The 13266-nt window shown below is 59.9% G+C and overlaps 1 protein-coding gene and 1 pseudogene across 1 annotated transcript in view; both read right to left on the bottom strand.

Annotated features, from left to right (window-relative positions):
- Positions 1 to 4620, bottom strand: part of PPP1R37 (protein phosphatase 1 regulatory subunit 37) — a 68836-nt gene extending 64216 nt beyond the window's left edge. The window contains exons 1-2 of the mRNA XM_019485856.2: positions 4403 to 4620; positions 4035 to 4203 (exon numbers count right to left, since the gene is read on the bottom strand). Of these exons, the coding sequence (XP_019341401.2) occupies positions 4035 to 4203; positions 4403 to 4540 (307 nt within the window). The 5' untranslated portion in view covers positions 4541 to 4620. The remainder of the gene's footprint in view (positions 1 to 4034; positions 4204 to 4402) is intronic.
- Positions 4621 to 7104: 2484 nt separating this feature from the next.
- LOC106738073 (bone morphogenetic protein 2-like) lies at positions 7105 to 11941 on the bottom strand (annotated as a pseudogene).
- Positions 11942 to 13266: the final 1325 nt, after the last annotated feature.

Here is a 13266-nt window from a genome sequence, read left to right as displayed (position 1 = left end):
GACACAGCTCTCCTCATCTCTTGGCCCTTTTGTCTGTTCCTTGCAGGTTCCCCACTTGCTCTCCACATCCTGTCCGAAAGGCATATTTATCCAAGCAGAGCAGAGTGACAGCCCTTCCCTTCCAGGTTTTTTCTTCTAACTTGTGATGCAAATTCCTGATAAAATTGATGCTGTTGACTTTAAGTAATTCAATGCCTTATTCACATTCAAATCTGCCAGCTCCTCAGTCCAGTCACCCTCCCTAGCCAATTCCCGCAGTTTCTGAAAGTTTGCTTTTCTGAACTCATGGACCCTAGTTACAGACCTTTCTCTGTCTCTGCATCCATTTTAAATTAACTGACTCACCTAATGATCACTTGATCCAAGATCCCTTTCTATAGCCAGATTTTCTATAAAATCCTCACTGTTTCCTAAAATTGCACTGCCTTTTTGTTGGTTCAGTGACCATTTGGTAAAGATGCCAGTCAGCTAGCTCATTACCTGGAAACACCACAGCGCTCAGTCACGTTACCGGGTGCCACGGGATCCTTTAGAACCAGCGCTAAAGCCATCAACTTGTCAAACATCATCCCACTTCTGCACAGTGGTCAGACCTATCCAGCTTGCATTTGCTAAGCCCAGCCCAACTTCAGGTTGGATCCTAATCAAGACAGGGCTCTAGAGTTTCCCTTATGCTGTTCTTGTTCACTCCCCACGCTTCCTCCCACTACTGAGAGAGGATTCACCGTCCTTCTAATGCTAAGGAAGGATACAGTCCTATGATTTCTGACAGGGAATAGTTGGGACGTTGGCCAATAAAGGCAGAACCTCCCACACAGCAGTAACTCCAGAAGAACTGTCACTTTCATTACTCTGCAACTTCTGGAAGAGGCAGAGCTAAACCCTCCTAACAGGTAGCAAGGGTGGATCAAGATACACCCCCCTCCCAATTCAGACCTCCCTCGACTTTTCGGCTCATTAAGGCTGCACAGGCAATGGGAAGAAGTGAAAGGTGTGAGGAATGCACCTGTCAGCTGGATGCAGGAGTCGTGAGCAAATCCAAAGCCTCTATATTAGCTCCTAACTCACTTCAGAGACTACAGCAGGGAAAGAGGCTTTGCACACTTGTGCATAATCACAGCAGGCCTGAAAGATACAAGCCATCACATTCAGATCAGCAGGGTTCCTTCCCTCCCTTGCATCCCAGCGCTACAGGCCAGGTCCAAGGAAGCACAGAGGCAGAATACAAGTGCCTAAATCCAAACAAGTGATCCACCAAACCTCTGTCTAATCACTGATGCACCTACATTTTTGCCAGAAAGATTCTGCTACTGCACATGCTCAGAGGTCCTGTCCCCTCAGCCAAGCAGATCGTTTCCGTACCTCTCTCATCTGTTTGGATTCACAAACTGTGTCCCCATGCCTAAGTCTCCGAAAGGATCAGACCCACTAGGCATCCTCTGAACAGCTTAGCACCTGCTGAGAGCACTGGCATTTAGGACAAAACAAGGTGGCAGCAGAATCTCCTTTGCACATAACAGCCTGAGGATTTGAGTGCTCCCCGGGAAGTGGCAGCCCCTCAATAGAGACCCTCAGCCCAACGGGAGGTCAAACTGCAGTGGGAGGCCTCTAACCTATGAGTTGCAGGGTAGGCTGGGATGAGCCACGCTCCACCTCTCCTGACTGATGCTGCTCCGTGGTGCAGAAAGGAACGCAAGATTCAGAAGGCCAGCCGGTGCAGCAAGGGGAGCACGATTCACCAGTAACGAGGGCACTACTCTGGGAGGAAGGAGTCCTGGGTTCTGGCCTGGCCCCTAAGCCTCCTCACGCATTTCACCCTTGATTAAAGCATCCAACATTCCCTACTCGCTGTACAGTCCTAGAGCCGGGCACCCAAGAGCCTGGGGCAGCAACACTCCGGATCACTGTGTGAACCTGGCTCTCTGTGCCCGTGACACACAGGGAGCACGTGTTTCCAACCTGCCCCATGACTGTCAGGAGTTCAGCCAGCCAAAGACAACTTATCTGCCCTAAGTAGGTCTCTTGCACCATATGCTCTGACATCATTTTAAACTTAACTGTTAGTCCCTCGCTATCAGTACAGTGGCACCAGTGCAAGCATCATATCCCTATCGCAGTGCTGCCCACCCAACCGTGCCAGGACAAGAGCTGGGAAATGAACAGCTGGCCATTCCATATCCATCCACCCCGTGCTCTATTGTACTCTACCATCATCCGTTTCCTGTTCACCACTTTACTGAGCACGACAGAAGTTAGCAGAAACAAAACCTTCATTTTAACATGACTCCCAGGAATACAGTTATTATACACAGTAAATTAAAAGGAACGGTCACTTAAAATGTACTGATTATTTCTGTTGTAAAAAGAATGTTAAGATCATTGCATTACTCACCCCCCCATTGCAGTTCTTCATAATTATGCCTGCTGCTGCAGTAACTAAAGAAATTAAATACTTCATCTGTAAATGCAAGCTTGTCACTCAAAAGGCAAGTTACCCATTCACATTTATGTAAATACAGCAGGATTTATGAAAAGCAAGAGATATCTTCAGGCCTGAAGTATCATTATCCCCTCCTAGCATCTGACCCAATTTTCAAAAGGCAAGTAATACTTTTATTTAGGGAAGAATAAGTCTTCAACATTTCTCTCCTCCATACTATGGCAGAAGAATACAAAGAATGTCAATAAAATTACATACATGGTGAAATAAAGTTTCAGGCCATTAGGAACCAATCCACCTCTTTGTTGCAAACACAACAGAGATTAGCAGAATTCAGTACTGTTAGTACCACCCCTGTACGGGATGACCCGTCTCTGTCCCTCTCTCGTTAAACCTACATTTAGAAACGCTGACAGAGTTTCTCTAAGCGGCGCTGCTTGGTGCACTTCCCTCACGGAGCATGCCCAGTAACAAGCAGCACAGGACAACATACCTGAGCACATCAAGAACCAAGCAGTCCCATTTAATTTGGGGAAATAAACCTGGTGCTTGTGAAATACTGATTCATTAGCCAGAGGCCGTCAGTGTTCAACAACAGAAAAGGTAAAGAGCATTTCAGAAAGACTGCTTTTTAAAAAGCAAAGGTAGGAAGAGAATACAACTTCTTTGTAACCGGTTCAAAATGCCACCGTTTCTCAGACGCAACACCCTGATCTTTTGCACCTCTGCTTCAACAGCTTCCCTCAAAATCCGTTCCCAGAACAAGGAGGTGAAGTAATCCTGGTCAGACAGACTGACATTCCTTCAACACCGAGCACATGCAGGAAGCAAACAGTAAGGGCACCGACTACATCGTATACACCATCCAGTTGACAAAAATTATTTTAAAAGTTAAAACCATGCAACACATTACTTGAAGGTAACATTAGCTTTACATGACTTCAAACTAATTTACAAAACTGAGGTATTAGCAGTGACTGTTGGGTAAGTGCACTGGCTTTTAATAATGGTAGCAGTATCTCTTTTTGTAGCATTGACTGAGTTCAATAACTATAAATCTGGAAGGTCAGTGAGATGTTTGCTTTTCTGCAAATGAGCTAAGCAAAATAAAGAAAAACAGGAAGAGAGAGAGAGAGACCGGCATGAGCGGTCTTAAGAAAGGGGTTTTATTCTTACAAGCCACCGGTTACAACAGAAGTTGGACAACTCTGTCCGGACGCAAGAATGCAACTTATAAAACATCCACCTCTGTTTAAAAGCTCAGCACGCCGCCAGCAAACACCAGCTCGGCGTGCACTTGGGACTGCTAAAGCCGCACGACTGGGCACACCTGCACAAAGCCTGCGCGCGGCCCCACAAACAAACCCGGCCGTTTTTTCACCAGCTAAAACAAGCCTCAAGCTGCGTCGTCCCGTGTAGCAACAAAGCGCTTGCAACGTTTTCTAGCACCCCGGCGAAGTCTCCGGCTCTAACAAACAATTTGGGAAGCTCGTGCCCCGCTGTGCGTTGAACCCAACCACGGAGACGAACGCAGCCTCTGACAGGGCTGCAGCAGCCACGCGCTGGAGCCGGGTTCGGCAGCCTGGGACCCTACCGTGCCTCCAGGGGTCCTTGGGCTCCACGGCCCCCGACACGATGTCCTCGTCGCAAGGAAACGTCACCCGCTTCGCGCCAGGCTTGAGCTTGCCGTCCTCGGCGGGAGGAGAAGCCTGGGCCGGCTGGGCCGGGTCCGCGCCCGGGCTCTCCGCCTCCGGGGAACAGTTCTGGGGGGAAGAGACGCACGGGGCGGAGGGGCTGGCACCGAGCTCCCTCCTCACCCTCGGGGCACCCCTCGGCGGCAGCCGCCTGGGGCCACGCACCCCCTGGCACCCCCGACCCCATCCCAGAGCCCCCCCACCCCCCTGGGGGAGCCCCCTCACCCCGACCCCGTCCCAGAGCCCGCCAGCCCCCGGGGCCCCGCACCGGCGCCTCGCCCTCCCCGGGCGGCAGCGGCAGCAGCAGCAAGTCGTCGCCGGGCGGCGCGGCGGCGGGCTCCTCGGGGCCCGTCGCGTCCCCCAGGGCCCGGTCCCCCTGCGCGGGGGGCCCCCGCGCGCCCTCCATGGCCGGCGCCGGCTGTGCGCGCTCAGGCGGGCCCGGGCGGCATGGCGGGGCCGGGGCCGGGCGCGGGGCGGCGCTCGCGGGTGGCGGCCCGTCCGCACCGGGCCCGGGAAGGCGCCGCAGCGAGTGCGCCAGCGGCCTGCCCGTCCGCGCCCGCACTTTCCACGCGGGCCCGCGCCGCCGCGCGCCCCGCCGCACTGCTGCCGGCGGCGCCCCGGGGGGACGGGGGGGGGACGGGGCGGGGCGGGGCCGGGGCCCGACGGCCGCGGGGAGCGGAGGCGGCTGGTGGCGAATCGGCGGCGGCGGTTGCTCAGCCCTTGGCGGCGGCCATCGCCCGGCGCGGCAGCCGAGCGCTCCGGCACAGCACTTTCGCCGCGGAGGCGGGGGCTCGCTGCCGCCCCGCGGAGGCGAATGGAGGGCTCCGCCGCTTGTCCGCGCGGGGGCAGGCCCGAGGCGGCCCCGCGACAGCAGCAACGCTCCGAAGGGAAAAAAAATAAAAAAGGCACGAATCCGCTGCCGCGAACACGCGGCCTCACGCAAGCACACGTCACGCACGCCGACGCCGGGTGCCGGAGGGGCCCTTTAAGGAAGGGGGCGGGGCTGTGCCTGGCGTTCTTCTGCGCATGCGTCGCGCGGGCCGGGGCGGCAGTTCCGGGTTGGGCGGCCACGTGGGGTGCGCGGGCCGGGCGAGGGGCGTCCCCGCTCCCGCCGTGAACGTGCCCCTCTCCGGGCAGAGCCGAAGGCACCAACACCCGCGCGTCGCCCCGGCACCGGCTGCATCCGAGTCCTTTCCGTTCCGACTTCACACAGCTGTAGCCGCCGAGACCCGACAAATAAACGCATCCGTCGGGCCGGTCTGGTGACGGCCGGGGTCACCAGGCTTCCCGCTGCCGGAGGCGAAGCCTGGCCGGCCGGCCCCGCACGCCGCGACGCGGGAGCCCGCAGAGCAGATGCGGCTCCAGGGGATGAAGCGGGGGCACGGGCCGGGTGGAGGGAAGGGACCTCGGCGGGCACGTCTAGTCCGGCCCCTGCGCCGAGCAGGGCCAGCCCCAGCTCCTCCTCGCGAAGCGGGGCCGGAAGAAGCGGGTCGCGGGACACGAAGCGCGGCGGCTGGGGCGGCGCGGCCGGGGGAGTTCAGGCTGCACTTTAGGGAAAGCTTGCTGGCGCGGCGGGTGGGGAAGCGCTGGGGCAGGCGCCCAGGGGGCGGTGGGATCGCCGTCCTCGCGGGCGTTGAAGACCCAGCTCAACAAAGCCTTGTCGGGGCTGGCCTGCTTGGAGCGGGGCTTGGACTAGACGTGAGCTCCCGTCAACCTTCGTCGTGTGCGCGCGAGGGGACGTGCGGGACAATTGCATAACTGGGTCACCAAGCCTGTTGTCCGTTGAGCAGGGAGGGGGAAGTCTCTTGATGTCTTGTATGAAATGAGAGGGGTTGTCTCAGCCAAAGGCCTCGCTTTGAACTGAAAGATGGCCCCGATTGGCCTGGAACAGATCAGTTGCTAAAACTCCTCCCAAACTTGGAATCAGCTAAAGCTGCTCAAGCCAACAGGCCCGATACCCTCGAAGAAGACGGCCCGCTTGATGGCGTCGAAGCAAACCGGACCGAGCCCTGAAAGGGAGCAAACTAGGTGAATACAGTAATGAGGGGAATCGGTCACCAGCAGGATCAGGAGTAACCCGAAGGAACCGAACGGGCAGAGCTACAGGCTGCTCTGGGTGCGGAGCCAGGCTTTACTGGGACAGGAGGGTAGGGGGTTACTGCTAGCTGTGGGGGCGCGCGGCGCAGCTCTGCGTCATCCGACCATGCTCTGACTTAAAAAGGTAAAATGTATGAAATCCCTGGTTTGTGTAAGAGACGCTGGAATTAACGTATCCCAGTGTTAATCCCCCAGGCAGCAGTCGGACCAGCTGCCTGACCGCGATTAAAGCTATTTTGGTCACAAACTCTCCGCTCCTGCTCTGTTCCAGCTTCCTCGGTAAGGGGCTGTGCTGGCCGCAACAACAGGCTGAGCCAGAAATGGTCTCAGCTGGCCACTTTGCAATTTGGAAAATGCAGAGACCAGTGCACCCCACATGAAACACTTGTCCAGCACCGGGATGGCTAGGTCCTATCACGTGTGACCCACGAGCCATGAAGCTGCATCATAACATTGGAGAACACATCAGACCAGAACAAGGCGGGTTAACTTGATGTCCTACAAAGTGGCACACCAAAAGCATGTCTGGCGCACAGATCTGCCTTGACCTGGCGTGTTTTTGGTCTCAGCCCGCAAACACAGTCTGCAAAATAGAGAGCGGTTACGTTATCGCCACAACCGCAGCACCCATCCAGGGAGATGCATCCTGTTAAGAGCACTGCAAAAACCTGCCTGGCACCTGTGCCCTGCTAGCAAGCCCGCGAGCCTGGTGCAGAAATTCCAGCAGCTGGTCACAACCCTATAGTTTAGAGTGAATTAATTCCATTTTGCACCGAAAACTGGGATTCATCCTGCTGGTTTTGATTAAAAATGATGGCATAGCCTCCTCAAACTTACTGCACTTTGGGTAAAGAGAATGGATTAATAAAGAACTTCAAGAAATCAACAGCAGATTTATATATAAGTTATAAGTAATTAAAAACTGAATACCTCAGGAAAGCTACCATGAGGTGGCTTTTTTCTCTCCTGAATAACCTTCATAATGGAATAATTCTGGTTTTTCAGCATTCCCGGTTAGTTCTACGACACACAAATCCACACACAGGTGCCGTTAAAGTGTTCAAGCCATCCTTGAGTTAAGCCGTAGCAATTGCTGTGTCTTGCTGTGGCTTCGGGCAGGGCTGGTTGCGCTGCCCGCTATTGAGGTTCCCATTATAAGACCCTGATTTCAGTGATTTGTGTCTTTGTCGAGCCGTAGCTGCTCGGGCTGTGATTTCCTGTAGAAAATTACAGCCTAAATTACAACAGCTGTTTCTGAGCATGAGGCTAGGGTGAAATAAGGTTTTTTTGCCTGTTAAATAAAAAGCAGCGGTAATGGGGGTTTTGGAGCACTCCAGCACCTGCATTCGTGAGAGGAGGGTCTTGAAAGCAGGGTGCACTTTGCCTCGGGGATGTGTCTTCTGCCGTCCCCGTCCAAACCTGCTCAGATTTGGCCGGGTTACGAGCCTGGAAGGATCATAGCTGGCACGCGCTCAGTAGCGAGACGGTGGAATTCTCTTACCCTCAATGCACCCAAAATGCAGCTTTCCAGCTGCATGAGCAGCATGTCCAGCACCGAGGCCTGGCTTCCAATTTTGTTACACGTGCAGCACAAACGTGTATCGGTCTGCACAGCCATGGAGCACGTGCAGGAGGCTGCACGTTGTTGGGTGTGCACGGGGCTGTGCATGTGCAGACCTGAGCATGAGATCAGGCCTCTCAAATGCTGCATTAGCCTCTTGGCTGCTGGCACCAACACGGCAGGGCTGGTGGCTGTGGCAAGAAGCCCGGCAGTCTAGATCCGCATTGCTAGCTCATTTTGAGTTGGACACCCCTGTCCTAGTGGTTTGGGCACTCACCCAGAAGCTGCGAGATGCAGGGTCTATATCAGCTCCTCACTGCGTCTCTGACTTCAAGCACAGCCCTCGGACCACCAGGCTGGAGGGCACACATTTGCCAGGCTCTTCTCCAGCCTGCTTGAATCGGACCCACTTGGGGCCAGGAGGAAGCACACAAACTGGGGGGAGCGCGGCTCGGGGAGAGACGAGCACGTATTTGGGTTCTAGCTTAGACCCTTTTCCCCCACAAAAAGGGCAGCCACTTCTCTCCACTCGTTTCATTCAGCGCAGGCAGGAGCCACAGAGCTCCACGAATGCTCCCCACTGGCACCGGCCCACGGCCGCACAGCCCCGCCTGCCTGCCCCTGCTCCCGTGCGGGTGCTGCTGGTGCAGCAAAGCTGGGGTGGGCAGTATGCGGGCCCACGTGCAGGGAGCCCCTTCTGCCTGCAACGGCTCCCTGCCCTCTCTAGCGGCACCCGCAGCCGTCCACCACCATGTCCTCATAGGTCTTCAGGACAACGACGTCGTGCTGGCCCAGGTAGAGCAGGGCCACGGGGCTGAGCATGGTGGGGACGCAGCAGGTCCATGGCACGCTGGCATTCACCGAGCTGAGCAGCGTCTGCACCATGGCGTGGCTGGAGGAGTTCATGTGTGCGGCCAGGGGGAAGCGGCATTCCCCGTGGCAGTAGAAGGCATGGTAGCCACTGAGAGCCACGATCCAGTCATCCCACCCCATGTCCCTGAAGTCCACAAACGGGGTGCCTGTGGCACCAGGCCGGGCCTTTCTTGGTCTTTGGGCTCTTCCGCTTGCTCCGGGGCCTGGGAGACCTCCTGCCTGCTCTCCCATCTCGGCTGGTGGCCTGACCTCTGCTCCGCTTGCCCCAGGCACTCAGGGCCTTGCTCCTCTGGTCGTGACTGTAGGTGACCAGCAAAGGCCGTTCTGGGGCCCACCGCCCCTCGGCCTCCCTGGGGGAGCGTCTTGCTCGGAGGTGCAGGTCCCACAGCGAGCTGCTGTTTCTGTGAACCACCTCCACCAGGAACCCGAGCTGGCGCTTCCCCACTCGGACCGCAGCTGTGACGTCAAAGCTCTGCCACCTCGGCTGGTCCTGAGCCACGACGCGGTGCTCCAGCAGCCAGTGCTGGCCCCCAGCCACCTCGGAGGGGTCCGGCGCGTGGTACAGGCTGATGCGAGAGCCTTGGGCCACCATCTCCTGGCGGGAGAAGCGCAGCTCCAGAGCCAGCAGTTCCTCCTCGTCGGGGAGGCCCGAGATGTTGAACAAGACGTAGGACCATCCTGCCGCTCCTCCGTCCTCAGGGCCCCGCTGCTGCCCACCTGCACAAAGCACACAAGCAGCGCGGGCTGGAGGGGAACTCGCAGCTGCAGCTTGGGGCCGCGCGTGCGACATGGGAGGCCACATCCGGAGCGGGTGAGTCACCCACGTGTGCCCCGGGAGAAACCCCCTCAGCAGAAGCAGAGCAAGGGGGGAGCTGCCACGGGTCCCTGGACAGCCCCGTGTGTCCAGAGAGCTCGCGTCCCCTGAGCCCATTTCCTAGCGGCAGTCGGGGCCGCAGCAGGCGAGCGCGGGCTGTCCCCAGCGCTACCCAGCGGGGCCAGCTTCCCTGGCCGGACGGCGCTGTCTCGACAATGCAGCGTTGCCCCCCAGTTGGCCTGATTTCGGGTCCATCCCAGCACCTGCTTGTTCCCTCCCTGCTCTCCCCTGGCTGCAGACTGGGCGAGCGCCTGTGGTAATCAGGGAAATCGGGTTGGCAAGGACCCACCAGGTCACGTCCGGTCCAGCCCCTGCTCAGGGCAGGATCAGCCCTGACTCAACCATCTCAGCCACCGGTCAGTCCGGCCTGGGCCCTGCTCCAGTGCTGGACCACCTCAGAGCCAGGACGTCCCTCCTCATTTCCAGCCTGTTTCCCTTGCTGCAGCTTGAGGCCAGTGCTCCTAGTCCTGTCCCCTGCGGCCGTCCCCATCCCCTCTCCCACAGCCCTGCAGGGATCTGAAGGCTGGGATCAAATCCCCCTTCACTCTTCTCCCCCCCGCAGGCTCTTTCAGCCTTTCCTTGCAAGTCCTGGTTCCCGGACCCCCAATCGCGTGCACTGCCCTGCGCCCAACTCTTCCCAGCCTGTCCAACTCCTTCGGGACACGTGGGGCCCAGAACCAGACGCGTCTCCCCAGGGCCGAGCAGAGCAGGTCTGTCCCAGCACGCAGCCCTGCACGCGGCAGACCCCGGAGGGCACTGGGAAGCCGAGCCAGGGCCTCACCCCGGTGCTGGAACGCGCGCACGGTGTTGGCCTTCCCTGCGCGCCCCCCCGGGAATGGGAGCCATCCACCACCAAGGGAGGGGGTTGCCCTCGAGCGGTGCCGGTGCCGGTGCAGGTCCAGCAGGTACTGGGGCACAGCCCGGGCAGGCCGCAGCTCAGGGCAGCCGTGTGGTCCCAGGCGTCTCCCCCAGAACGCCTGCGGGGCCCAGGCGAGGATGGGCGGTGGGACCGGCTGGACAGCCGTGCTGGCGGCACCCGGAGAAGCCGTCCCAGGACCCGGGGTGCCCTCGGTCCCCAGCAGCATGGGTGGCACCAGCAGAATCAGGAGGAGAGGCAGGCAAGCGGGCACCATCATGGAGCTGCAGGAGACAGAGATCAGCCTGGCTAGGGCGTGGGGGGATGCACCTCCTCAGATCAGCCTGGACGGGGGCACCTCCGCGCAGTTCTCCCCGAGCCAAGGCTGCCCCCCGAGCCAGCTGCAGCAGCCGGGGCAGGGAGCAGCTGGTGAGACGCCGACCCCCTGTCGGGGGCTTCCCCCCCCCAGGCCACTCTGCGCCGCCCCAGGGCCTGGACACGCACTGCGGTAGTGATGGGGGAGGCTGGCGTGGGCGGGCGATGGGGTCTCCTGGCTCTGCAGCCACATCACCGTCCCTTGCCTACAAGGATAAAGCAGGGTTGATTTGCACTCGATGAGCTGGCCAAAGACTGGGTGGGCAGTAGGAAGGAAGCAGGGGAGAACACATCAGGTTTCCCCTGGGACAGAGCCTTTTATCCTGGGACCCTACAAGCCCTTGTCCCACATGACGCACCAGTGAAGTGCCCAAGGTGACGCTATTTCTGAGGACAGCTGTGGTCAGCCTGACCCTGGTTGCAATGACAGGAGCCCCGGGGCTGGGACCAGGACGTGCCGGACTGGGTTTCTGCATCCACTGCTGGTGCTGGGAACGGACGAGGCCATCACCTCTCCTTCAGCAGCAGCCCTGGTCTCTGCTCCCTCTGCCACCAGCCCCAGCGGACTCGGATCGGCCGGGCAGCGGCTCATCCCAGGTTCCCGCCACCACAGAGGGCCTGAGGCCAGCACGGGGCCCTGGAGCCTGCCCCATGCGGCAGCTTGGGCTCATAGGATGCCGTGGTGCAACAGGACCTACCTCCCTGGCTGCACGACACTGACGGCGCTGGAGGGGAGGCCATGCAGGGACCCCACCTCTGCCCGCAGCAGGGTCCCCGGAGGGGGCAGGATGTCGCTGGAGGCGGAGGGGCCATGTGCCACTGGCTGGGCACAGAGCGAGCTCTGCCCCAGGCCTTCTCCAAGCTGCTGGGAGCAGCGGCCTGGGGACCAGGAGCTCCGGGAACCAGAGGGGAGGCAGGGGGCACGAAGGGGTGGGGGCAGGGACAGGCTCCTGGGGGCAGCAGGGAGTCCAAGGGATGGGGCAGGGCAGTGGCTGCAAGGGCTGGAGGGGCGGGCCAGCGATGGGGTGCAGTGAGGTCTGTGCTGCCAGTCCCATGTAGTCCCCCCGAGGAGCTGGGTGGCAAGGGCAGGTGCTTACCGGCGGAGCCTGGGGCCACAGGGCAGTCTCTGGCTTCCTCCGGTGATGCAGGGCAGAGCGGGCCCCTTCCCTTGCAGGAGGGAGTCTCCACCGCTGGGTGCTGGGGGCTGCCCCCACACCACGAGAAGGCCCAGCCCTGCCACCCCTGGCGCTGGGAACCTGCCTGCCCCGCAGCACCTCCCCGGGACACCAGCCAAAGCCCCGGAGCGTCCCGCGGCTGCAGGACGTGAGGTCAGCGCCGTGTCCTGTGCCAGAACAAACAGCTCTTGCTCTGCCCCCTCTCCCTGCCTGGCTCCTGGACCCTGCCCAGGCAGTGGGGAAACCCCAAGTCCCGGGTCCTCCTCCAGGCATGGGGATCCCCTGCTACCCCCAGGCCGGGCTCAGGCAGCCTCACCTCTGTTCCCCCCCCCGGCGCAGGGTGAGAGCAGGTGCCGTCCCCTCCGCTGCCCCTTTCCAAAGGACCAGGCACTTTTGCACCATCCAGCTGCACCGCCCTGGGCCCCAGACAAATTTGGGAGCAAAGCCCCTGAGACCAGGAGCAGCCAGGCAGGTCTTGGGATCCAGACTCCCCAAATCCTCTGGCAAACATGGTCATGCTCCTTGGCGTCTGCTGGGAAGGACGGTCGCGGCCTCCGGGGAGGCACAGGGCCCTGGGACCCTGCTGCAGCCACAGGCAGCCGGAGGCAGCAGGGCTGGACCCTTCCCCCCGACTGCGGGGCCATAGGGCAGCAGGGCAGACGTCCACAGGCCAGGCCAGGCCAGCTGCCTGCCACAGGACTCGGTCTGCTGGCACTGCCGCTGGCCATGGAGGTCAGCAAAGCCGTACGGTGCAGCACCGCACTCTTGGCCCGGCCCCACCAAGCATGACTGTCCCGCGGCCTCTCTGCTCTGCTCCCCACATGCCAGGGCCCGGCCAGGCTAAAACCGCTCGCTCGCCTGCAGACGGCTGCCCCGCGGACCTCATCCCGGGGGAGCAATGAATGCCTCTGTTCTGCCTCTGGCCAGGACAACTGCCAGGCAGGTGCCCAGGGCTGACTACCAGGCCCTGCCTGCCCTCTGCTCCAGCCCCAGAAGCAGCTGGAGACAGCGGCTCTAAACAGCCCAGGCTGGGCCCTGTTCAGCTCATCTCAGCTGCACCCCAGGCCCAAAGTCTCCAGGAGGCTTGGCCGTCTGGGTTTGCCCCACAGCCCCTCTGGGCTGCCCAGGCAGCTGCCCTGGGCTGTCAAACCCACCCAGAAGACACTGCCCCCAAAGCAGTCCCTGGAGCAGGGACATCGAGGCAGGCAGCACAATGTCCTGGCGCCTGCAGCCCCTGGGCGTTTCTGGGGCTGGGTCCCATCTACAGGAAGGGAGAGAGGAAGCTGGGGAAGAGGCTGCCGGCCTGTCTGGGGCTGCAGAG

This window comes from Alligator mississippiensis, chromosome 15, assembly GCF_030867095.1.
Source record: "Alligator mississippiensis isolate rAllMis1 chromosome 15, rAllMis1, whole genome shotgun sequence".
Classification (NCBI taxonomy): domain Eukaryota; kingdom Metazoa; phylum Chordata; order Crocodylia; family Alligatoridae; genus Alligator; species Alligator mississippiensis.
Note: the sequence above shows the minus strand (reverse complement) of the source record. Positions and strands in the feature narration are given on the sequence as shown.